Source organism: Haliaeetus albicilla, chromosome 23 (genome assembly GCF_947461875.1).
Source record: "Haliaeetus albicilla chromosome 23, bHalAlb1.1, whole genome shotgun sequence".
NCBI classification, from domain to species: Eukaryota; Metazoa; Chordata; class Aves; order Accipitriformes; family Accipitridae; genus Haliaeetus; species Haliaeetus albicilla.
In genome coordinates this window covers 12,836,603-12,858,220 of record NC_091505.1, presented here as the reverse complement: position 1 = coordinate 12,858,220, position 21,618 = coordinate 12,836,603, and the positions used below count along the sequence as shown (strand labels likewise).

General features: G+C 55.6%; 1 protein-coding gene across 1 annotated transcript in view; it reads right to left on the bottom strand.

Moving 5' to 3' along the window:
• FRMPD3 (FERM and PDZ domain containing 3) overlaps positions 1–21,618 on the bottom strand; it is a 66,651-nt gene that overhangs the window by 18,532 nt on the left and 26,501 nt on the right. The window contains exons 4-14 of the mRNA XM_069811191.1: positions 16,101–16,263; positions 15,750–15,852; positions 15,322–15,367; positions 13,932–14,036; positions 12,767–12,874; positions 12,086–12,217; positions 11,413–11,532; positions 11,132–11,268; positions 10,174–10,297; positions 9,377–9,466; positions 7,675–7,854 (exon numbers count right to left, since the gene is read on the bottom strand). Coding sequence (XP_069667292.1) covers positions 7,675–7,854; positions 9,377–9,466; positions 10,174–10,297; positions 11,132–11,268; positions 11,413–11,532; positions 12,086–12,217; positions 12,767–12,874; positions 13,932–14,036; positions 15,322–15,367; positions 15,750–15,852; positions 16,101–16,251 — 1,296 coding nt within the window. The 5' untranslated portion in view covers positions 16,252–16,263. The remainder of the gene's footprint in view (positions 1–7,674; positions 7,855–9,376; positions 9,467–10,173; positions 10,298–11,131; positions 11,269–11,412; positions 11,533–12,085; positions 12,218–12,766; positions 12,875–13,931; positions 14,037–15,321; positions 15,368–15,749; positions 15,853–16,100; positions 16,264–21,618) is intronic.

Here is a 21,618-nt window from a genome sequence, read left to right as displayed (position 1 = left end):
CTAAACCTGGTGGTGTGGTAGAGCAGAGAGACTTCTGTGAGCAGCTGGAAGGCAGGGAAGGATGCAGCAGGAGCAAAACTGGTGTCGTTCCTCTAAGACCTGCTCCCTGCCTCATCGGCACTGATTTTTTTGGAGGTGGCCACAAAATGCAGTACCTCTTTCCCAGCTGTTAATCAGGAGATGGTGTTAATCACTGATGGGGAACAAGTTATTAACTAGGATAACCCTCCGGTTGTCCTTCTGCCACGCACTGATGGCGTGTCTCATGTGAAGCAGCCCATCCTCTTCCTCTTCCTCACCAGCATGTTCTTGCTGTGATAGCAGCAGGGGCTCATACCTTGGTGGTCCCAAGGACTCTGCTTCCCTGGGTTGCCAGAGCAGAAATGCCTGTCTGATTTTTGTCAGGGTAGCAGCACCTTTAGGATGAAAGCTGTTTTTACATGGAAGCAAACTTACTGGGATAATCCTACTGCTCTAAGGATGCCAAACATCAGATTCCTAGTGGGACACACAGGTAACGGTTCATCTCTGACCTGTAATATGCCAACATGAAAAGAAGAGAATTTTAAAGAGAATGCTCTTTCTACATCTCAATGCATAATACCAGCCTGAAATTATTGATGTTTTGATCTTTCATTCATACCGGTTTTCTAGATTTTCTAGTCATAATGAGAAAAGGACATTTTTTTCACTTAAATGTTCCTGCTTGGCAACCAGTCTCTCTGGAAAGTAAAACAAAATACATTTATACTGGATATGAGAGATGAGTTTTCCATTAGCTTATTAAGGATATAGTGCTTTTTCTATTATGCCCTGCCTTTAAATCAAACCTTGATGTCCTTCTGGAGGATATTCTCTTTTTCAGACAAAGGTGAAGGTTTCATAGAAGAACGTCTGAAGCAAATTTTATGGCCAGGGTTATGCTAGAGGATCTTAACAGTCCTCATATTTAAATTAATTTATGACCCAATCTGTGCACGCTATAACCCTTAAGCTTATGTGCATTTCCTTTTAATCTCCCCCCTTTATCATGTACTTTGGGTCTTACCCTGCTTCCTTTAATGTAGTGCAATAGAAAGGTGGGAGATGAGTTTACATAATTTATGTTCCCTGGTTTACTTGAGATGCGCTGCCAAGTTTATACTTTATAATATAGGCATTGGGGCCTAATGAGACAGCAGTCAATTTTTCACTTGTACATTGACCTTTCCTTCCCTCCCTTTAAGCATTATTAACTCAGCTCTATCAATACCAGGCTGCTTGTGATTACGACCATTATTTCCCATTTGTTGATCAATAAACCTCCTGCCTTTGTTAGCAGCAGACCTTCAGGTTTCTGCAGCAGCGTCTCCTTCCTTAGGGTTTGAGCAGCCACCACCTCCACCGGGTGAATGCCCTCCTCGTTCCCTGCATGGTCCCACAAAATGTCACAGCGGAGGGAGAGGTAGCACTATAGACTGTGAATTTGTAGGTGTCTCCTTCTCTCCACTCCGATGGTGATGCTGTGTCCCTTGTGGTGCTGCTGTCTCTGGGGGAAGGCACAGGTCCAGCCAACGCCTTCCCATCGTGCTGCAGCTGCCACCCTGGCTGGCTTTCATCTTCCCCCAGACTACTCAAAGGGCTCGTGCTCTTCCCTGTGGGATTTCTAGTAACCAGAGCCTCCTGGAACTTTTGGCATCCTCCACATTTCCTATTTGTTGAAACAAGTTCTCAGGACTCCCAAGGTTGCAGCACCATCGGGCTGCATTTACGCCCACAGCACTGGCTGCCTGAGGTCTGCTTGTTTGTTGGTTTTTTTTTCTTCTTTCTTTTTTTGAAATAAACAAATCAGCCTGGCTTTGCAGGCTTGGAAACTCATCCTCTCCACATGTTGTCTGACTCTTGTGTTTCTGGCTGGCTCCCGTGTTTCCGGCTGGCTCCCATCCCGGGTGCCCGCGGGCAGCGCTACGGGTGGTGCCAGGGCTGGCACCACACGCTGGTAAGTGCTTTGCTTTGCATCCCACTAGAAAGGCTCTGCGAGGGGGGGGACACTGCATCCGCCCCTCCCACCTCAGGTACTGAGCCAAAGAAAACCTCAGTCCCTCCCTCTCTCCCACAAGATGACAGCATTTCAGAATGGCTTAATGCAAATAAAGATGAATTCAGCTTAGGGAACCAGAGCCTTTAGGTCCATCATCACTCCCAAAACCTCGCTCTTTGTGTAGGAGAAATCCAATGGCCTTCAGTCATTGCTTGCACGAGCGGAAGCAATGCTGGCCTCACCTGCCCTCATCAGTTGATGGGGCTCCCCACCGTTTTCAGACTACAATTTGGCAAACGCACGTATGGCACCGGCCTCGGCACCCACAGTGCATCCCTGCCATGCTCAGCTACAGAAGCACCGCTGGGCCCAGGGCCAGCTGCGGCCCCACCAGCACCCGCTGCTGCAGGCTCCGGCAGGGAAGGCTTGGAGGCAGAGGGGTCACCATCCCATCGCCGATGAGAGGGAGGGGTGGCCGGCGGGCAGGACTTGGCTCCTTCCAGGGGAAGAGGAGAAGGCTACACCCCAGCCATGCACGGCTGCTTTTTATTTCCGTGGCAGGCTGGAAGCATGCCAGGGCCCCTGGGACACTGTCATCAATAGCCAGATTCCAGGCACAGCAGCAGCCGGGGACCTTTCTGAATTAATTTTTCCTTTGTTTTCCTCTGTCGAGTCTTGATCTCAGCTAAAGCACTGGCTGGCTGCAGGCCCTGCTGGAAGACATGAAGTCAATTACCCCACTGCCTTTGACTGAATTGCGCTTGGCGAGCAGCCAGCAACCGTGGGCTCCTGCCCCAGAGCCCCGTGCAGGGACTAGGTGCAGCCTGGGACAGCTCCTCCGTTACATTGCAGACGCTTGTCCGGGCTCAGGCAATCCAGCTGCCCCCTGTGCGTTCCTCTTTCATTCCCATTCAGAGGGCTTCAGCAGCTTTTTTGCCAGTGTCAAGACTGTTAATAATAAAAAGCCCAGTGGTGTGTAGCTGTGTAAATCAAAAAGGAGAAATGCTCCATTTGAAAAGGCATTTCAGTAAGAACAAAACCTTTGCTTCTGCAGGAGCTGCAAAGCCACACAGCCAAGGGTGCGACCTGGTGGAGCCACCTGGCTGGATGTCAGGAGCTGTCTCTGGCATGCCCATGGAGCTGAGCAGCTCTCCCCATGTCATCTGCACTGGGGAGCTTGGGTGAGCACGGCAAGCAGCAGCCCCTCTGCCTCCTCTGCACCCCGTCGGTGCTGCTGGGCTTGCCCAGATGCCGGGCAGGAGATGCTGACACTGCCCTTCCAGGGATGTTGGGAGGTAGAAGAGGACTTTGCAGTCCTGTGCTGGGGAGGATGGGAGATGCATGTCTGGAAGCCCAAATCTGAGCTGGCTCAAAAGCATTGGGTGCTTTCAAATGCTGGTCCCAGCAGTGCCAGGCAGCTGGAGGGGGAAGCCCCCAGGAGATGCAGTCCTGCGGGGCCCCCAGACCACCGAGACAAGCTGCATTTAATGCATAAAGAACACAGGAGACACCACGTGCCACCACCCTGTCCCCACTGAATCTATGAACTCCAGAATCAATGCTCAAACACCACCGAGTCCAGAGCACAGGAGGAAGAACGGAGAAGTGACGGCCCCAGCAAAGAGGGGACTTGGCCAGGTGGGAATGACCACACGATCCTGCAAAATGCCTGCACCGCTGCAGCACAGCTGGGGAAGCACTGTCCTGCCTCCAGCCATGTGCTGTGAACTTTCTCAGCATTTCCAAGCAAACCTGCCCTGCTCCCTCTGTGGCTGTCAAGGCAAAACCTGCTCCTCTCCTCCCAGCAGCTCCCTTGGACACTGCATGGAATAAAAATCCTTCTTGGACCCAGAAGCAGAGGCCTGGAGGCTTTTGTTCCTCTGTCCTGAGGTTCCACAGCTCCTCTACGAGAGGTGCTGCCAGCATTTGCCCCTGCCTTGCCACCCTTGCAGTGGCAAACAGCTAAAGAAAGCAAAGCAGAGACACCAGCCCTTGGGTTTGTATCTGAAACGGGCTGTTTTAAACAGAAACTGAAGCCCAGGATGGACAAGCTCCAAAGCAAACCAATTAACTACCCAGTGAATAATTTATAAGACAAACACCGTTGCTCTTCCTCCTGAACTAAATGCAAATGGTTTACAATCTCCTCAAGCCTGCTTGTTACCTGAAAATCTTCCCCAGCTCCTTCTGGCAGGTACGTCTGAGCTGCAGCTGCAGGCAAGCAGCGGATAAGGATGTTTGGGCAGCGCCGGCTGGTGCAGTCGGGGTGTGCAGACCTCCCGGCTCATGGCTGCTCCGTGACCTGACCCCTTTTTTTAACCCTTAGGACCAACTACACAGCATCAATAAACCTGGTGCTTAGAAATTCAAAATGGCCTTACTGCACAAATCCCTTAACCGTCACTGCCCATCTGCTGTTTCCACAGTAACTCAGCGAGCAGCTGCAATCAGCTGCCACCACCCCACCGATTCAGGCTGGCTCACCTGCATCCCTGCCATAACCTGGGGAACGCTCCAGAGCTGCCCCAGCACCAGCATCCCGCAATGCAGCGCCACGCATCACAGTGCAACAGCCCCCGGGGACACCCCCACCTGCTCTGCAATCCAGGGGTGATATGGATTTCAGCGCAGGACCCCAGAGCTGTCGGGACACTACTTCAAGCACAACCCTCTAATGGTTTACGACTCACAGCAGAAACAGATTTATTTGCAGCCCAGGGCTTTAGCCAGCGACACGTTCAGTGCAATAGAATAATTGCAGAAAGCAGATTACCATTGCGAAGTAATGATCTTTTTGCCTGCTTTTCTTAGCCTTGCCTCATCTATCGCTGTCCCACGTAGGATTAGCATATGCCTCATTTTGGAGCAGACATGCTGGCTTTAAAACCCAGCCTTTTGGATAACGGTTAAATGAAGACGGATAACAGCAGCCTCTGCACTGGCAGGGTGCTGTTGAGCCTGCTGAGATTCACAAATGGGATGCTCGCTCCACTCCAGGCAGGCAGAAGGGCTTTTGGTGGCTGTAGGCAGCTGTCTGGAATTTCTCAGGGAAGTAAAGCTGCCATGCATGCGTATGTGCTTGTGGGAAGTTGTATGTGAGCTGCTTTTCATCCAGCAATTGGGAGGCTGGATAGACGGGACACGGGAGAAAGACTACTCCTACAGCAGGAAAGGGCTGGTGGTGTTACAGAGTTAATTACTGCTGCAGAGCATGGCTGAGGGGAGCAGCACTGCAGGATCTGTGGAGAAGCCGTGTGGAAATTGCCACCTAATTTATAATGGATGGATGTCAGCATCACCTCAACCTCCATCACACCTGCCACTCCTGTGGCCAGTCTCAGCTGCACACCGGCCTGTGCCGGGGGGGACAACTGCCCTCTCCCATGCCAGAGAAGGGACGGCGGCACCAGAGAGGCTTGTGCATGCCACCGTGAGCTCGATGCACTCCCGGGGCTGAGCAGCACCGTGTGGAGCAGAGCTAACACCGCACATCTCCTGTGCAGTACTCGCAGCCAGCGAGATGGCCATGGAACTATGTGACAGTGGGAACATGCTGTGCTCCAAGCGCTCACAGTGAGCCACGAGCCACCACAGGGTTGTGACCAGTGTATTATTAATGTATGAATATCATGATTTATACACACCTATCCAAGGGGTTTGGGCACCAGGAGGAACCAGAAGGGCTATTCATGGTGCAGACTATATCCCTTGGTTGTACCTGCTCCATAAGCAGTAAGGAGGAGATCCAGTGGGCTCCTGCACAGCCCAGGCAGCCAGAGGGCAAGGAGGGTTTCCACCTGCACAGGCTGCAGGGTGGGAGGTTTGAGGGTTTTGAAGGGTAGGGACAGGCACAGCAGGACACCAGGACTTCACCTGGGCAACGACTGACCTCAGTGGGATGCAGAAGAGGGAATATTACAGATACTACAGTTGACCAAATACCCACTGAATTACAATTGCAAAAAAAGGGCTTCACCGATGAGGCTGTTGGAGGGGACAGCTGAGGCAGAGGGGATGAGGATGAGCATGGCTCTGGCAGAGGCTACTGAGGTGTTACTGCGGTTCAGCAGAGCTACTGGACCAGGCACAGCAACAGCAGGAAAACAGACTTGGGGGAATTAATGAGTCTGGTGGGAGGAAGTGCTAAAATCCACCAGGAGAGGAGGCAGCAGGAGAATCCTAAACAAATCCACCATGATTACATCTGCGAGGCTATGGCTGCAATAGAGAGCGCAAGGAAAGGGCTGCAGAGAGGGCTGAGGCTTAGGGACCTTGCAGGAGATGAGGAAACATGGAGGCAGCCAGCAAAGCAGCTCAACTTCATCAGCCTCGGAGGGAAAAGGGATGAATGCGGGGGCAGCAAAACTGACCTACAGCCAAAGGCTTGGACAGCTTGTGCAGACACCCTGTTTGCTGTGTAGCAGCATCTCCATGTCCCAAAGCAGTCACAACTGCACTGTGCCAGATGTCAACGCACGTGACAGCACTGCTCCTGTCTAATTTGGCCCAAACTCAATCCTAACTCTGTCCTGTTGAATTCAAGGTGGGAGGAGAGGAGAGGATGAGGCTTGGCATTGATCTGTCAGATCGCTGCTTCTCAGCTCTGTCCTTCCCTACAGGGCAGGGAAGAGCTGGGCAAGGGAAGGCAGTGAAACTGAGGATGCCCTGGAGCAGGCACATGGCTACCTGCCTGGAGGTCTGCTGAAGATGTGTCCTAGCTTATTAAAAACCTGAGCAAAGGCCAATGGAAGATGTCCTTAGGATCTTGTGGCTGCAGAACCAGACACCAAAGAAGTCAGTAGAGTTCTTACTGTACTGCTGACAGTCCTTCTGAAGGGTTTGGGACCCAGGAGAGACCCAGGAGGGGTGGTGGGGCTTGACCATGGGGATCGACTGCCAGAACCAGCACTGCACCGAGCAACAGCTAGCAGGGGATGGCAGGATGATAACGCACAGGGCCCAGGAGGGCACGTATGCCGAGGAGTGGCAAGCCTGCTCCATGGGCTGAAGGGGAGGATAATGGAGGCAGCTGGCAAGATACCCAGGGGGTGGCTTACTGGAGCCAGGGACACCCATGCCCAGGGATGCCCAGCGATCTCTTGCACTCTGAGCCTGACACCCCCTGTCCCAGCATTTCCAGTTCATTCAATGATCCTGCATGGCTTGACAAGTTCCACAAGTGCTACTAACACACAAAACCCCACCAGTCCCCTCCAGTACCTGCATCCAGCCCAGGTATGGCCATGGACTGCTCCTCTCCAGCCCTGAGGAGAGGCAAGGCACTGTCCTGCCTCCAATGGGCCCTGCTACCTGTCTGGCCTGTGTCATCCCCATCTACCCCAAGGACGCTGCTTGGATCATTGGGCAGGTGTTTGGATCATGGCCAGAACACCACCATGCCTGCACCATGCATCCTCGGCGTCAGTCCCTGCCTCTACAGCACAAGGAGCCAGTCAGGCAGGGGAGATGCCGCAGACCATGCGCCCTGTGACTGCAATGTGAAAGCGGCTTTTAAGTCCCTAGAAATCTGCAAGCAGATGCTCCAACATGCCCTTGTGTCCTGAACCCCCTCAAAGGCGAGCATGGAACCCCCAGCTACAGCCTCCGCACTAGCCCCTCTTCCCAGAGCCTGCCTCTGGGGCACCCCTGCTTACCTTGGCATCCAGGATGCTTGTCTCCACCCGGGCCACCCCCTGGTTCTCCCTGAACAGCTGGATCTTGCTGACCTTGCTGAACTCCGACAGCACTGTGGTGAGGTTGGTCTTCAGGTCAATGACATGGCTGATGCCATGCCGGGGTCCCACCAGAAGCGTGGTCGCTGGCTGCTTCTCATCCTGGTAGCATGAGCATGGGTAGAAAGAGAGACAGACAGACAGGAGTGAATAAATGCACCCTGGGGCTGCATGGGCTGTGCCTGGCTCTCTCCGTGGAGCCAAGCCTCGATGTCAGCAACTCAGCCGGGTGCTGGGTGGCTTTTGCAGAGCAGCAGGTGAAGCTGGTGCCATGAACCACCCTCCCTGAGCCTTTCTGCAGAGCTAGGAATGGTGTGCAGGATGCCAAGGCTATTTAAAAATAAAGCACTGAACTGACCATCCACATGAAATACTCAGGCCTGCTGGTGTCACTACAGAAAAGTAAGAGCATATTACAAATCTGCCTGATCTGACATTGCCTCTGAGAAAAGGAAGCAGAGAAGTGAGTGAGTGTATTTTAGAAAAGAAGAAAGACTAAAGCCTTGACTGAAAATAGAGATGTTTCTTGCTCTGGTCTGCCCAGGAAGGATGCTTCAAGCCAGACCTGGAGGTGAAGAGGAGCTGGGCAGACCAGTGCAGAAGAGAATAAGGGAATACTACTTATCATTTTCATGTGGTTCAACTCCTAGGCTGGCTCTGAGTCATTGCTTTGGTGTCAGAGATGAAAAAAAGGCAGGGCACCCACATCAGAGGTGAGCTGCCCAGCACTGCACACCCAGGCAGTGTTGGAGGCAGACTCTGACCACTCAGCCATGGCACTGACCAAACACCATGTGGTTCTGCCTTTACCAATTTCCTACAGGCAGCCCTTTGAGCTGCAAGGTGAGGAGCTCTGAGGCATGGTGGAAGCAGAGCAGATCAAAGGCTACAAGAGATGGAACCCAGGAGGCAAAGCAAGGGAAGCCAGGGAAGTGCTGAGATCTTGAGTGGGGGTAAAGGGAAGGGTGGCAGAGAGGTGACACTTACATGGAGATCCCTGGATGGGAGGTAGAGCAAGAGGGATGGAGAGGTGAGCCAGGCAGTGGGGAGCCTTAGCAGGTCCACCATTCTCCTGTTTGGCTTGGTGGCTTTCCTCCTGCCGTGGAGAAAATGAGGTGGCTTGGGTGAGGGGTGGAGATGCCTCTGATGGGAATGAGGGAGGAATGGGTTGTGGTGGTGGCAGCTTCCTGAGAGCTGCCAAGCAGCAGTCAGGCTGGACAGAGACAGTAAGGCCAGCTGGGCTATTCCCTGCATGGACAAGCAATGAACATGGTGGCCTTTGCCAAGGGTGGCCCTCCTCTGAGACAGATGGCAGAATGCTGCCAGGGCAGTACCGAGCTATAAGCATGTGTCTGAAACTCCTCCAACTTCATTGAGCAGGTCATCTCATTGGCCAAAAGGCTGGCAAGAACAGAGCTGACCCTGACCCTGTGGAGCTGAAGATCTGATCTACTGTCAGCAGAGGCTCTGAAGGCTTTTCTGGATGGGCTTGGACCCCAGCAGGGCAAAGCAAGAGACTGAGGGAAGTAATTTCCGTGGGAGCCACATCTCCCCTGGCTCTCCCCTCCAGCACACACTCAGGATCAGTGCCAAGCACCTCCCCGCCCATCCTGAATTACCGTACCAGTCCCACTGTGTTGAAGAGGACCCCAGCAAAGGTGGGCAGCTCGTTCAGGATCCTCAGGTACTGCAGCTTTGCCTGGGCCGTGGAGACCTGATAAAACACACCACACAGGTGATCACCATGAGCACAAGGGGGAAGAAATGCAAAAGGCTGGCGCAAACGTGGGAGCTCCCAAGCACACGTGCACAGCATGTTGGCAGGCAGCTCAGGGCATGGGCTTTGCCAGCAGTGAGCCTGGGGGCTTGACTTGGGGTGGAGGGGGTCCCCTCTCCCCTGCTGTCCTGGGCAGATGCTGGGAGGTAACTCAGAGCAGAGGCACAGCCAGGGAGGGGGCCAGACGCTTGATGTATAACCCCCCTGGGGGATGTATAATCCCCCCAGACATGTATAACCCTCCTGGGGGATATATAACCCCGCCGGGGAGCTCTGACGGCTGCAGAGACCAAGGCAGTGGCTCAGCAGCCTCCTCCAGATCTTTCCAAGCCCAGAAGCAGAGATAACAATAAACACAGGCTTAACTGATGTGTGCAGCTTTGGCCAAGCTGAGCGCTGGCTCTCGGCTGATCTCACCCCACTGATCCACACTGCAGTTCCCAAAATCCAGATCAGCTCTTGGAAGTGGATTCAGGAGAGAGAGTGGCTGCCTGGCTGTCACCCCGGGATTTATCTCCCATGCAAGGGGATTTAAGCAGCAATAACAGGAGTCCCTGGCCAGCTGGGGACAACAGGATGGCTGGGGTGGAGGGCGTGCTGCAACCCCACCAGCCCTGAGCCATAGCCGCGCTGGTCGGGCTCACCTTGGTGCCGCCAGGCTGGTTCTGGTGGACTTTGAGATGCTGCGAGAGGGATTTCCGAAGGCTCTTCTCTTTGACGAGCTGCAGGAGCGAGGGGGGCAGGAAGGGCTCCAGGCCCCACTCCTTCCTGCGGGGAGGGAAGTCTGCCTGAGCAGCCAGGCCAGAGGCCTTTCGATGGGCAGAGAGGGCCAGAAACCAAGGATGCTGCCCGAGAGCATCCTCTTGCCATCAGAGGGAGCTGGAGCCACACCAGCACTTCCTTGGTGCCACAGCTGGAGCAGCAGCAGCCCCCAGCCTGGGTACCCCAGGGGATGGGACCCCCAGCTGGTGTCACAGCCACCAGCACTGGGCTGGGGAATGCAGCAGTGTCAGGCTCTGCAGCCAAGTCCAGCTCCCACTCATCTTCATGTAAGGTTAAGGGATGCAGGGCAAATCCCCAAACCTCTTTTGGGGTCCTCCCCAAAAGGTGCCATCTCCCCCCTTCCTCCCTGTGCACACTGGGCAAGGCCAGCCCGCACAGATCGACTCTGTATGGATTTAAGACCACCAGGAGCCACAGGAGGGCTGAGCCAGGGCTGTACAGCTTGGTGACGGGCTGAGATTACACAGCCACAGTGCCTTCTCCTTGCCTTGGATGCCATGTGGAGAATCAGCCCAGGTTCCCATGGAAATGATCTTGGGCTCACAGCAAATATCCCTGCCAGCCCTGGCAAGGCTGCCGTGTGTGGCTGGACGTCAGCGTGCGGGGGTCTTACGTGTGGTGGGACCAGGGGCTGCGTGTCACTGCTGCCAAGCCAGTGAGCCAGCAGCAGCTCCAGGGGGGCTCCCAGGGCATCTCATGCTCAGCACCCCAAAACATTGCTGGGAGCACCCCAGTTACACAGGGGCTGTGAGCAGGAACACAGGCAGGGGACACAGAGGAGGGCTGTGCAGCAGTGTGGGGAGAAGGAGGAGGACTCACTCCACGTTCTTGAGGGAGACCTTCTGGCTGGGGCGGGTGGCTGAGACGGTGATGTAGATGTGGAGGGCAGCCAGCCCCAACAGCATCTCTGGCTTGGGGTCTGTGCCAAAGCGCTCTCTGATCACATCGTTGCGGCTCTGCAAGAGGGAGGAGAGGTGTCCTCAGACAGCCATGGGGACAGGGGACCCGCCACGTGAGGGATGCCTCCACAGGGCCCAGCCTGGGCAGACACATGGGCCACAAGCACCATCAGCTTCCAATTCCTAGGGGAAGTCCCCTACCTGGATGTACAGGTACTCGAATGCTGCAGGATCCCGGCGCAGCAGCTCCACCGGGTCCTTTGGGAAGAAGCTCACACGAAAGAGGCATCTCATGCCATGGTAGTGTGTCCTCTGCACAACCTGTAGCAGGAGCAGAGGGGAACAGTGAGCCCAGGAGCTGCATATATTTTCCTGCAGGGCAGGAGAGCCCCTCTCCTCTCCCCTGTGGGGGGATTTGATTTCTTTTCTCCATGCACTGTCTGATCCTTTCATCTCGGGAACAGCCCAGCCTTCCTTGGTGTGAGAGCTTTGCCTGGTGCTGCAGGGGTTTATGCCACCAAGGCTAACGCTTCCTCCACAACCCTCATTTTATCCCTGGTCCCGTGCAGTGCCAGACTCCTGGCTCTGCTGGGCAAGCCAAGGTTGTTCATGAATGCTGTCTGCAGCTACCCAGGCTGGAGCACGGAGCAGCTCCACGGTGCTATCAAGGCAGGATGGGTAAAACCCTGATTGTCTCCTTCTTTGGCCATCCTTTGCACCCCTGAGCCTGCAGGACCATGCCAGAGGCAAGGAGAGGCTACGCCACCCCATAGCACAACCCTGGTGAAGCCCCACGCTGGTGGGAGAAGAGCGTGCCTGTGCCCCAGCCATCGGCCATGGCCATCCCAATGCCCTCCCGCACCCAGTGGCTTACGTGGGCCAGTGGCTGCTTGTCCTGGAGCAGCAAAAACCGGTGGCTCTGCTCCGGGCTGGAATACTCCAGGACCAGCGCAAAGTGCTCGATGTGCCTCAGGGACAGGCGGTCCTGCAATGTCACCATCACATCCTGCAAACACCACAGACAGGCTTGGGTGTGAGGCACTGGCTCCCTCCTAGGGTGGGAGCTAGCATCCCACTGAGACCCCCCTCCTCCCTGGCACCTGGGGTCACACCAGTACAGGATGAGGCCCTGCAGTGCTGAGAGAGGCTGCGGGATAGTACCCAGCCACTGCTGGGCAAAGTGACCTCGCAGCAGGAGGTGACCAGCAGCCAGACCCCCAGCACCTAGGGCAACACTGTGGTGTTTTGGAGGGGGGCTGCAAGGAGCTGGCCCCTGGCAGGGGGACTCACAGGAGCTTCTATCCTGCTTGGAGTGCAGGCTCACAGCAAGGACAAAAGTTAGGAGTGGGAGAAAGACAGCAGAAACCCATTCCTGCTAGCTGCAAATCGTGTCACCCAGGGAGGCAGAGGGGCTATCTATCATGCAGTGGCAGTTTGCAGCCAGCCAAGAACCGCTGCGGTGTTTGTGCAAGGAAGCAGGAGACAAGGAAAAATGGATAGGGCAGGCAGGAGGAGAAAAGCATCACGATGCTGTAGTGGGAGAGGAGGGGCCCACCTTCACAGTGGTTCGGCCATCGAATGTGAAGGATTTGATCTGCCCGTTCTCCAGGAAAACCTTCAGCACATTGGGAATGAGGAGGAGAGCTTCTTTCTTCAACATGTCCTGGCACGTGGGGCCGGCAACAAAGGAGGCAAGGAGGATGGGGGGATGGAGAGATAGAGGGAGGATGGAGAGAGAGAATGAGTGTCAGTGATGGAACGGTTACGGCATCCTCCGCTTCTCTGGGCTTATGCGCTAAGAGGCACATTTCCCTTGAAATCCAGCATCTCTGCTAAGCCATTGAGAAATTCAGAGCTGGAGCGATTCAGAGCTGACAGATTCCCCTCCCAGCTCCCAGTAGCTGCAGCGGGAATGGAGCATCCCAGTCCATCCGGCACATTCCAGAGCCATGCCTGTGCCTGGCAGCCTGTCCCGCTTCCCAGCTGGTGTCCCAGAGGAGAGGCGATGGCCAGGGTGGCTCAGAGCTGATACCCCTTTCCTGACCCTTAACACAAGCCTAGCCCACCTCAACCTTGCACATGCCCTGTGCAGGAAGTTGGGTGAAGGCTGATTTTATTTGGCAAGAAGCATTTAGATCAGATAATTGATTTTGCCTAAAAATAAAATTTGCTAGAAGCACTTTACAGTGTTTTTTTTATGTTTTGTTTTTGGGCTTTTTTAATATGCTGCTTAATAAAGCCTTTCTGCAATTAGGAGATAATGGCACTGGGCTGGAACGCTACTGCAGCATAACAGCTTCCATTGTCACACAGCATTGCCCTGGTCACCCTACCCCATGCACAGGTGCTCCTGCAAAGCCTTTGGCACCAGGTTGGAAGCCACAGACCTTCCTTAGGGCAGGTGCTGGCACTGGCCAGACGTCACCCTTGGCTGCCCAGGGGGACTGAGGTGGGACCAGGTTTCCAAGGACAGTTTCTGGGGCTCTATCCAGATGGAGGGACAGGGGAGGACCATGGCATGTCCCCCCAGCACTGACCAAATGCCTTGAGTGTGCCCAAGGGCATCTGCCCTGTGGGCCTCCCTGGGCCAGAGGGCTGCTCTCACCCGTGGAGCCCAAATCAGGGGAGAGGAGCCCTGTGGCCCCTGGCCACCTCACGCCCCATGGCCCCGGGGATGCCTCAGGGGGTTGAATCACAGAGGAAGGCAGGGAAGGACTTACTGGGTCTGTCTCGCCGACTGTCACCTGCTCTGAAAATCGGACCTTCACCGGGTTGGACCTTAGCTTCGCCTTCTTGGCTGCGCTGATGAAAGCAGATTTGGGAGACTGGAAAGAGAGCACTGGGTAAATCACCTGCCTGCCCTCAGAGCCGTGGCACGGGGAGAGCCAGACAAGGGGACCAGAGAAATCCTCTCTGAAGCCATCATGACAACGGGGAGCAGGCAGTGAACCATGAAATGGGGGGTGGTGGAAAGCAAGTCCCCTTTGCTGTGGTTATACAGTGCTGCAGGCAGGGCCAGAACGAGGAGCAGCAGCCCCTGAAGTCACACCAGCACCCTCAGCATGATGGGAGAGGCTGCACCCCCAGTGGGCACATCTGTCCGGCATCCCCTGTGCAGGCTGAGCTCCAGCAGACATGAGCCAGGGCTCACTTGGAGGCACCGGCACTGGTTCGGATGGGAGAGACAAGCCCCTCGAATGTGGGTCTGCAGCTGCAGGGAGGAGCTGGGTGGCTGGGAGATGGGAGATGACAGGACCCCAGGCAGCCCTGCGGGACATTCTGGTGGCAGTGCCAGGTGCTGGGGAGCCTCTGCCTGCACACACTCTGGCATGGAGGCAGTTGTGCTGCAGAGCTGTGTGCATCTGAGGGCACCGGCGTCAGCCGAGCAGCCTGTCCTGGCTGGCGGCCATCCAGGACCAGGAGAAAAAAAGCTTTTTTGGAGCCTGGTACATGCCCCACTCCTGACAGAGCAGCACTGGGTGGTGGCATCTCCTTCCCAGAGAGGAGGGGAGCACAGGGACGCTCTCACACTTATCTCCTTCACCGACATCAAAGGGCTTAGTAAAGCAGAAATGATGCCCTGCCACCACCATTGCCGGCATGACAGTTCGATCTGCTCCAGCGCCACAGGTGCTGAGCCCCAGTGCACCATCACCACCCGGTGCCAGCACCACCGCCAGCCACGCGGCTCGGGGCCCGCAGTCTTGCACTCCCATCTACCCAACGACTCCCTGACCGAGCCTGCCAGGAATGGCAACGGCGCATCCCTCCCTTCCACCTCTGGCATGATGGGTCACTTCATCAGACGCGTCTGATGCCCTTAGCAAACCGTATGGGTCTGGGGATATTCTTCCTCCCTCCCTCCTACAAGGAGGTAGTTATGAGGAGAGGGAGATGGCTGCATGCCTACACTGACCCTGTGAGGCTGTGGCAGCTCTCAGACCCAACTGCTTGGAAGAGCCTTGGGGTGGTGGGACACCAGTCCAACACCTCAGTTGAGCTGCCTGAGTGGTCCCCTGGGGTCTCTAGGGGCCCCACCTCAGTCTCCCAAAGGGCTCTTAACCCCTGTCCTGCCTCCCCCAGTGCTGGCCATGGCCCTGTCGATCTCACCTGGTGGGTGTGCAGGACCGTGAGGATGATGAAGTCCTTGGCCTTCCTGTGACAGAAAGGAGATGTGAAGGTGGATGGGACCTCCATGGTGGTGGACCTCAGCATGTCCATTTGGCTATCAAGAGAGCACATCCCACCCTCCCCAGCCCACTGGTGGCCAGGACCTTCGTAAGCTCCTTGGGGTGCTTGGTGATACGTCTGTGGGTGCTCTCCCAGAACTGCCAACCCCTTGGCCAGCTGGGAACAGGTATGGCACTTGCTCCAAGGCACTCCCAATGCTCAAGCTGAGGCTTCCCCATGCCAGCAGTGAGCACTGGTGACAGCAGAGCCTGGGGCTGTGCATCAACACCCCAAGGCTCCGGTCGGGGCACAGCAGCCTGGCATGAGCCCCCACCCCGGAGGTGATGAAGGACCAGTGTTGTCCTCACCTGATAAGCTCGATGAATCTCTCTCTGGGGGCTTCACTCACATCCTCATTGTTGATGGCCAAGATCTGGTCTCCTGGCAGGAGTTTATCCTCAGAGGGGCCGCCTGCCAGGAGAGAGGGTCAGGGCAAGCCCAGGCATCCTGGGGCTGTGGGGCAGGAGGGAAGCAGGAGGGTCCCAAGCACCCCCAAAGCGTTTGCCCATGTATGTGGATGTGAAGGGCAACTCACAGGTCCACGGGAGGCTAAAGGAGAGGACAGGAGCCCAGGGAGGGGTCCCACCAGGGGAAGGTGCCGCTGTGCTTCCTGGCACCCTGTGGCCGTGTCCAGGGATTCCCCCCACCACACACCTTACCTGCTGCCACGGAGCGCACCACCACCGGCCTCTCGCTGCCGGCCACGAAGCCGAATCCGTAGTGGGGGTGGCGCTGGACCGTCACCTGTCTGAGAGTGTCCGAAGGCAGCTGCCCACATTCCATATCATCGCCACCACGCTCCTCCGGCATCACATGGCTGCACTGCAGAGTGGAGGGGCAGGCTGTCATGCACCCTATCATGGCAGCCCTCCCTGCTCACCCCAAGCCCTCTGCAACCTGGAGGGCAGCCCCACTCCACCTGCCTCCTGCATCGCTGCCAGCACAGCAGGTCCCAGCAGCTTGCTGGGACATCCGCAGCCCCCCATCCTCCTTTGCAGAGTGGTGCTGCTCAGTGCCTGTCTTTGCCACAGCACCAGCAGCCGAGGCAGGGGACATTCATGGAGATACCCACCAAGGGTAAATCATGTCATCCTCTCCCAGCATCTCACTGTCCCAACCCTGTCCCAGCATCTCACTTCATTAGGTGGAAGACACGTGTGGGATAAACTCCTGGTGGTGTGACTCTGGCCATTACCTGAGGGATGCCACCGCCACGAGGTTCAGAGACAGCAGCCCTGGCATGGCTGGAGTGCTGTCTCTCTGCCCATTCTGCGGAGGTTTAAGAGCAAACTCATGCTTGGCTTTTTCATGCTGTGTAACAGGGCTGCACAATATCAGAGATAAGTGGAAACAAGTTCAGCCAGTCTAAAAACTGGGATTAAGGCAGGCTCAGCCATGGCTGCTGGCCCTATGACTGAGTCTCAATGGCCAGCCCCAGGACTCCTCAAAGCACTGACAGCCAGAAGACAGGAAGACCCAGCCCAGGACAAAGTCATGCCAAACCTGCCCTTGGAATCCCAGAGCAATGCCAGCCGTGGCTCCAGGCTGCTTGGCAGGGCTGTGAGCCTGCTATTAGGGAGCAATCCCAGCACCATTGGGATGGCAGCAGAGCGCAGCACAGACAGATGGCAACGTGCACGGCCGCAACCAGAAAAACAAAGTGATGAACATGCCATTGTTTCTGTGCTGCTCATTGCTTGTTCCTGTCCAGACTATTAAAAAAGATCTTTCCCGGCCTTTTGGCAACACATCAATTGTTCTGACTCTTACCAGTTTAGGATTTGACGCATCATCCATCTAATGCAATCTGTCTGCATTTCCAACACCCCCCAGCCCGCTCCTAGCACCGCATGTTGGCACATGCTGCAGAGTGAAGAGGGGATGGCACACAGGGCCAAAAGAGGACGGGACCTTCTTGCAGCTCCATGCCAGCACACGCACAGCTTCGGGCTTGAGCGCACTGCTGCCAGGAAAGACAGCCCTGTGCCGGCCCTCATCCCCAGGTGACCTGTCCCGACATCCTTTATGGGAGCAGGGTCTGTCCCTGTCCCTGCTGCCTTGTCTCCCATGGGAGCCAGGAGAGCTCTGAGCACCAGGCGCCTCCACCCAGTGTCAGGGATACATCACTAGCTGTGGATGAGCTGTGCTCTGTGGTGATGGGATTCCACCGCTGCTGGGTCCACCCTGACCCATCCCCGGTGCCTAGCCAGACCGGTACGCGTGGCTTTCCCCTCCCTCATGCAGCAGCACATGGCTGGAGAAGCAAAACAGTGAGACCCAGGGAAGGGAACTGCTGAGGAGGGTGCGGGCATCTCCCAGGGCCATGGGGAGTCCTGCACCCACCAGCAGTCCCAGCGGGGGTGCAGCACCCACAGGCGCGGGGTGCAGGGCCAGCTGCATTGCCAGGAGAGTGCAGCTGTGGGAAAGCGCAGGTGAGACCATCTCCCCTGTGACTGGCTACACACCGTCTCATTACCTGCTCTGCTACTCCCATGATCATTTAAAAGAACAACAGCAACAACAATAAAAAAAATCACATGATTCAACCAATTTTCTCAAATGAATGTTATCCAAAGCCATTGTCTGCGGCTGAAAAGGGGACTGAACATAGCGCTGCGTTTCTGCATGCCTGGCATGGCTGGGGAGAATGCCAGCTGTTTGCAGAGATGGAGCTGAGTGCCAAGAGACAGCAGAGCCACCAAGCTGCTGGCTTCCCAGGGGAGACCCCCCTGTTTCATTCCCCCCAAACTGCCCACAGCAACTCCAGCCCCCCCATCCAACAAGCCCCCCATCCAACAAGCCCCCACAGTGCATGAATGTGAGAATGAACTGCGGGGCTCAAAGCACTGGGATGCCTCAGAGATGTGGCTGAGCTGAGTGCGATTGCTCTGGGGAACTGAGGCAGGGGTTTGCTCGCCAAGTGGATGACAAGTCCTGGACTACAGCTGCCCAGTTAAAGCTGTTGTGTCCCCATATCTGTCCTTTTGTGCGCAATTTGGGAGTGGGTGTCAACCCCGCTCCTCCTCATGGAGCCTGCAACCAACCCATGACCCTCCGATGACTGCCCAGGAACAGCAGCCCCTCATGCACCTGAGTTACCATCAGAAAAGTTTAGCAGCTTAAATGGACAAAAGGAAAAGAAAGCACACCTCATTCCAGCCACAACCAGCCTGCCGTCCAGCATTAAAGGGAAGAGGGGAATAAAGAGCTGGATACTGACAATAAAACTCCTTTACCAGGCTCTTAAGCTGCTCCTCTCCTGATAAGACTTTGACGCTGCAGAAGCATTACCGGGAAATTAAATAAAAGAGGAGCAGTGTCCTTGTAAGCAGGACTTATCCACTCCCGGAGAAGCAGTAATGTGCTCAGCAGCTTCTCTGGGCTGCATGCTGGGCTTGGGGCACAACATGTGCTTGCTCTGGATCAGAGCTAGAGGTCGGAGAAAACCAGCAGAAGCAGCAGGTAACACTCTCCCTAACACTGGTAATTACAGCTTGGCTGCACCCCAGGACCACAGGAGCCATTGTTTCCCTGAAGCCTCTTTTTTGTGTTTCTTCTTCTAATTCCCAAGCATAGAAGTGCACTGGGCTGCAAATCTCTCAGCCTTGCTCTTGCAGCACGGAACTGGGGCTATAAAACAACCCCTGGAGCTCAGCAGCTCTGCCCCATCAGCAGCCCCCAAAACCAGACCCATCCTGGGCTCAGCGGCTGGTGATCTGGGCCACACTGCTTGGAAAACACCCTCTACCCCGCTCAGTGGGCACATACCAGCGCTGACCCCATCCCACTGCAGGGAGCAAATGGCCGTTCATGTCTGTGTCCCCACCTTGCCTACATCTCTGTCTGCCTGCTGCCTGCCCGCAGCCTGAGAGGCTGCACCGTGTCCCCTCATGTCCCCGGGGACCACCATGGCGCAATGCCACTGAGACACAAGGTCACTGGAAAATGGCTCAGCACAAGGCGAAAGGACTCACCAGTAGAAACCCCCCTGTGCCCATCAGCAGTAGGAGCTCACCATGGATGTGCCCTTATGGGAGGACATCTGCTCCTCAGCTGGCTCTTCACAGTGTCTTGACCAACATGGCATGAAGATATCCCCTCTCCTGGGGCTTAGGCACTTATCTTTTGCACTCAGAGCTCAGACACTGATCCAGTCATGCTCTGCCGCCCAAGGTAAGAGAGACATCAGCTCCGTCCAGTCACTCCCCACCACGATATGCCAACAAAGGATGTGCCTTCAGCTTCCTGAGCACCTTCAGACCTCCGTGCTACAGAGCAGGGCTGAATCCAGAGCCCTTATTCCCCCACAGACAGGTAAAGGCAGAGCAACAGTTACTCCAAAAGCTGATGCATACATTTTTCATTTCCTACTGCAATAAATCTCTGCTGCCTCTGAGGACTGCTTTTCTCCCTTTGCTTTTAGTCCTGACTGACCATCTCTGCTAGTGGGAAACGCCACCAGAACAAGCCAGTACCACTTGCCTGGGTGGAGCGATGGTCTCCATCTACCCAGGACACTCGCACCATTTCCAACCACCTTTAACTTATGGCTGACTCCCAGGATGATGAGTGGGTACAGAAAGGTCTTGAGCCCTTTGTGGAGGGGCACTTTGCACAGATGGTGCTGCAGGGGTGGGTGCCAGCTCTCCTCCCCCTTCCTCTGCTGCCATCAACACCCCAAGAACAAACAGAGCCTGTGGATTCCTGTCTCTCCTGCTGCAAAGCTGTGCCCAGCTCCTCCATCTGCTGGGCTGCAGTTGGTGAACGGCTTGCGAGGCATGTGGGATCCTGAGCATGTGTGGCAGTGGCAGGAAATGCCGGGGAATGGGCCAAGAAGTGTTTTTATGGCAAGCATATGGCAGCTCCAGCCTTGCACACTGGTCTCCATCTCAGACGGAGCCTGCAGGGCTGCCAGGGCATGGGGGGACCAACGGCGGGGACAAAAGCCAAGGGGGCAGAGCTGGCTGGCACAGGATCCACTGTGACATGCATCTCTGCTCTGTCAGATCTGCACATCTGTGCCCAGCAAGCATCAGGTCACCTTGGAAGATGCCATTAGGACCACGTTAACATGTCAGATGTCCCCAGCAAGGGCAAACAGAAGATGTATTTCCAGACCACCACGAAGCTGCTCAGACATGCAATGCACACAGAGGCAGCATTTGATGGCCTGGTAATGGCTGCCCTTGCTTTGGCAGCAGTTAATGGCTGGCTGAAGCGAGGAGGGCTGGACCGAGGGGTGCCAGCCTGGCTGAGACCAACGTTAAAGGCAGCAGCATGACCCAGGCCTTCACGGCTGAAGTCCTTCATGGACCCAGCCTAGAGAACTGCAGCCTGCATACGGCTCTGCCACATGACACAGGACTTTACCCCCTGTGCTCCAGCTCGGATGCTGTCAATATTAGGAAGCAATTTAAAATCAGTAGAGCTCTTCAAAAGGGTTAGCGAGGGTTAGCTTCACCATTGGCACTGGGTCTGTCCTGAGCTGGCAGGTACACCAGGTACACTGCTGGTACAGAGGTCGGGTGCCAGATGGCAACTGTTTGAGGGCAAAAATACTCCTGGGCTTTCAGCGCAGGAACAAGCAGACGGCGAGCAGCGTCCCCCAGCACAGCCAGAGCTGAGCTGCTGGAGAAGACAGTGAACAGCCAAAGGCAGCTGTAAATAATGAAGCAGCAGCCGCAGCCTGGCTCCGAGCAGCAGCCGCAGCTCTCTGCTGCTCAGCCTGCAGCTTTTTAAATGGTCCTGGCATCTCAGCTAGAGATTAACACAGACAGAGGGGCAGGGAAGGATGGGGGCCAGGTGGAAATCCCAGGACCTGTGATACCCCAGGGGTGGCAGAGAGGGATGGAGAGGGGCTCAGGCCCCTGGCAGGGAGTGGGACCATCCTGATCTGATGCTCAGAGCTGCATCTTGGAGGGCGAGAGGGGCCATTTCCAAAGTAATGTTGCTTATTAACAGAAAATACAGTGCAAGCATGGCTAACAAAGACCCTGCACCCCAACCTCCAGACATGATCAGGTCAACAGAAGAAACAGCTTCTGTGCAGGAAGAGACTGTCCTGAAACAAGCCCTGTGAGACAAAGCCAGAAGCACCACTGAGAATCTGAAGCCTAGCCTGGATCGCACCTTCCACAGGCAAACACTCGCAAGCATCGTCTTCCCCATCTAAGACCT